Source organism: Coregonus lavaretus, assembly GCF_964263955.1.
Source record: "Coregonus lavaretus genome assembly, chromosome: 33".
Classification (NCBI taxonomy): domain Eukaryota; kingdom Metazoa; phylum Chordata; class Actinopteri; order Salmoniformes; family Salmonidae; genus Coregonus; species Coregonus lavaretus.
The window spans coordinates 2,182,161-2,186,211 of record NC_140020.1 but is presented as its reverse complement, the minus strand read 5'-3'; the positions used below and the strand labels follow the sequence as shown (position 1 = coordinate 2,186,211).

At 47.6% G+C, this 4,051-nt stretch overlaps 1 protein-coding gene across 1 annotated transcript in view; it reads right to left on the bottom strand.

Moving 5' to 3' along the window:
- Positions 1–605: 605 nt before the first annotated feature.
- LOC311108797 (zinc finger FYVE domain-containing protein 1-like) overlaps positions 606–4,051 on the bottom strand; it is a 22,580-nt gene continuing 19,134 nt past the window's right edge. Inside the window, exon 12 of the mRNA XM_084151558.1 lies at positions 606–851. Within this exon, the coding sequence (XP_084007684.1) occupies positions 616–851 (236 nt within the window). The 3' untranslated portion in view covers positions 606–615. The remainder of the gene's footprint in view (positions 852–4,051) is intronic.

Genomic DNA, 4,051 nt, shown 5'->3' with positions numbered 1-4,051 from the left:
TAAATACAGTCGATTAGGAGTGAATTGTTAAGGCTAGTCTATTAGTGTCTGTCCGCCCGCTTAAAAGCACATATACAACCACTTAGCGTCCAAGATTATTATACAGGTTGGTAGTTATTTAGGCTAATCATCTTTAAACATGGAATGAACCTGTGCTGCGATTCCTCTTCTTCGAGCCATGGAACATATATATCTCTCGCTCTCGTCAAAGGATAAAGTGAGGACATCCGATCCGACGTGACGTCCAAGCCTTGAGACTGATGACATCACAATCAATAACAAGAACTCCCTTAAAAACTGGCCCTGAGCCACAGAGAGGGGAGTGTTCCAGTCCCACAGAGTTAGGTAGAACCGTGTTCATTAGGGCACACCGTAGCAAAAAAAAAAAAAACGTTTCAAAGCGGAAAACAAAATCGACTTTCTTATTGGACAATTACAGAGAGTCCCTCCCTGTTTTGGAGAATTTTCTTCCATTTCGAGCCTACTGAACACAACCCTTGACTGTCTCTGGTCGCATCCCAAATGGCACCCTATTCCCTATATAGTGCACTACTTTTGACCAGGGCCCTATGGGGAATAGGGTGCCAATGTGTTCCCTCACTCTCCTGTCTCCTACTAGAGGTCCCCAGGTTTCTGGTGGCAGGTGTTGCAGACGCGCACCGGGTGGTCCCAACCCCTAGAGGGCACCGCTCTGCGTTCAGGGGAGCAGTCGTCACACACGCCCTGGCCGCAGGCCCTGCAGTGGTGGATGGAGAGACGCGGGGCGGAGAAGTCTCTCTGACACTCACAGCAGCACCGGATTTCCTGGTCAGGAACCCAGTAGGCTGGACGAGCTGCATCCTTCACCAGGCCTGGAGAGAAGGGGAGCGGAGAGGACCAGAGAGGGGGAGCGGAGAGGACCAGAGAGGGGGAGCGGAGAGGACCAGAGAGGGGGAGCGGAGAGGACCAGAGAGGGGGAGCGGAGAGGACCAGAGAGGGGGAGCGGAGAGGACCAGAGAGGGGGAGCGGAGAGGACCAGAGAGGGGGAGGGGAGAGGACCAGAGAGGGGGAGCGGAGAGGACCAGAGAGGGGGAGCGGAGAGGACCAGAGAGGGGGAGCGGAGAGGACCAGAGAGGGGGAGTGGAGAGGACCAGAGAGAAGGGGAGAGGCGTTTTCATACTGGCCCCGTGTAGCTCAGTTGGTAGAGCATGGCGCTTGCAACGCCAGGGTTGTGGGTTCGTTTCCCACGGGAGGGCCGCTATGAAAAATGTATGCACTCACTAACTGTACGTGGCTCTGGGTAAGAGCGTCTGCTAAATGACTAAAATGTAAAATAATGTAAAAAATGAGACGACGCAGGCAGACACGTCAGTTTTGGGAGGACATGGCTATGTCAAAGTGACCCATCCATCACAGTTCTCTGTCGTAAGCCTCTATTAAAGCTGCAATATGGAACTTTTTGGGTGACCCGACCAAATTCACATAGAAATGTGAGTTATAGATCTGTCATTCTCATTGAAACCAAGTCTAAGAAGCGGTAGATCTGTTCTATGTGCGCTATTTCTATGCTTCACGTTCTTAAGTTTCGTTTTTTGCGTCTTTTACTTTTCTACACCAGCTTCAAACCTCTGAAAATACAATCTTTTGGGTTATGGAAAATATATTTTTAGATGGTACAACGATTTTCTACACAATGACTGCTTGTTTTGTCACATACACTGAACTTATGCAAACTATTAGAATTTTAGCAACCAGGAAATGGCTGAGTGATTTCTGCATATTGCACCTATAAGCCTTTTAAATATTTTAAACCTTATATCTCTTATTGACACTCAGTGGCCAGTTTATTAGGTACACCTCCCCCGTTCACGAAAATGATTCGCTCCTACAGACAGTGAGTCACGTGGCCGTGGCTTGCTATACAGTGAATTCGGAAAGTATTCAGACCACTTTTTCCACATTTTGTTACGTTACAGCCTTTTCTAAAATTGATTAAAATATTTTTCTTCTTCATCAATCTACAGAAAATACCCCATAATGACAAAGCAAAAACAGGTTTTTAGACATTTTTGCAAATATCTTATTTACATTAGTATTCAGACTCTTTGCTATGAGACTCGAAATTGAGCTGAGATGCATCCTGTTTCCATCGATAATCTTGAGATGTTTCTACAACTTGATTGGAGTCCACCTGTGGTAAATTCAATTGATTTAACATGTTTTGGAAAGGCACACACCTGTCTATATTTGGTCCCACAGTTGACAGTGCATGTCAGAGCAAAAACCAAGCCATGAGGTCGAAGGAATTGTCCGTAGAGCTCCAAGGCACAGATCTGGGGAAGGGTACCAAAAAATGTCTGCAGCATTGAAGGTCCCCAAGAACACAGTGGCCTCCATCATTCTTAAATGGAAGAAGTTTTGAACCACCAAGACTCATCCTAGAGCTGGCCGCCAGGCCAAACTGAGCAATCGGGGGAGAAGGGCCTTGGTCAGGGAGGTGACTCTGGTCACTCTGACAGACCTCCAGAGTTCCTCTGTGGAGATGGGAGAACCTTCCAGAAGGACAACCTTCTCTGCAGATCCCACCAATCAGGCCTTTATGGTAGAGTGGCCAGACAGAAGCCACTCCTCAGTAAAAGGCACATGACAGCCCGCTTGGCGTTTGCCAAAAGGCACCTAAAGGACTCTCAGACAATGAGAAACAAGATTCTCTGGTCTGATGAAACCAAGATTGAATTCTTTGGCCTGAATGCCAAGCATCACATCTGGAGGAAACCTGGCACCATCCCTACGGTGAAGCATGGTGGTGGCAGCATCATGCTGTGGGGATATTTTTCAGCGGCAGGGACTGGGAGACTAGTCAGGATCGAGGGAAAGATGAATGGAGCAAAGTACAGAGAGATCCTTGATGAAAACCTGCTCCAGAGCGCACAGGACCTCAGACTGGGGTGAAGGTTCACCTTCCAACAGGACAACGACCCTAAGCACACAGCCAAGACAAACGCAGGAGTGGCTTCGGGACAAGTCTCTGAATGTCCTTGAGTGGCCCAGCCAGAGCCCGGACTTGAACCCGATCTAACATCTCTGGAGAGACCTGAAAATAGCTGTGCAGCAACGCTCCCCATCCAACCTGACAGAGCTTGAGAGGATCTGTAGAGAAGAATGGGAGAAACTCCCCAAATACAGGTGTGCCAAGCTTGTAGCATCATACCCAAGAAGACTTGAGGCTGTAATCGCTGTCAAAGGTGCTTCAACAAAGTACTGAGTAAAGGGTCTGAATATTTATGTAAATGTGATATCAGTTTTTTTGTTTTAATACAACATTTCTAAACACCTGTTTTTGCTTTGTCATTATGGGGTATTGTGTGTAGATTGATGAGGGGAAAAAACCATTTAATCAATTTTAGAATAAGGCAGTACTCACCCAGAGGGATGTATGTAGCAGTGACCACAGAGTAGTCTAGACTACAGTACTCACCCAGAGGGATGTATGTAGCAGTGATAACAGAGTAGTCTAGAGTACAGTACTCACCCAGAGGGATGTATGTAGCAGTGACCACAGAGTAGTCTAGACTACAGTACTCACCCAGAGGGATGTATGTAGCGGTGACCACAGAGTAGTCTAGAGTACAGTACTCACCCAGAGGGATGTATGTAGCGGTGACCACAGAGTAGTCTAGAGTACAGTACTCACCCAGAGGGATGTATGTAGCGGTGACCACAGAGTAGTCTAGACTACAGTACTCACCCATAGGGATGTATGTAGCAGTGACCACAGAGTAGTCTAGACTACAGTACTCACCCAGAGGGATGTATGTAGCAGTGACCACAGAGTAGTCTAGACTACAGTACTCACCCAGAGGGATGTATGTAGCGGTGACCACAGAGTAGTCTAGACTACAGTACTCACCCAGAGGGATGTATGTAGCAGTGACCACAGAGTAGTCTAGACTACAGTACTCACCCAGAGGGATGTATGTAGCGGTGACCACAGAGTAGTCTAGAGTACAGTACTCACCCAGAGGGATGTATGTAGCGGTGACCACAGAGTAGTCTAGACTACAGTACTCAC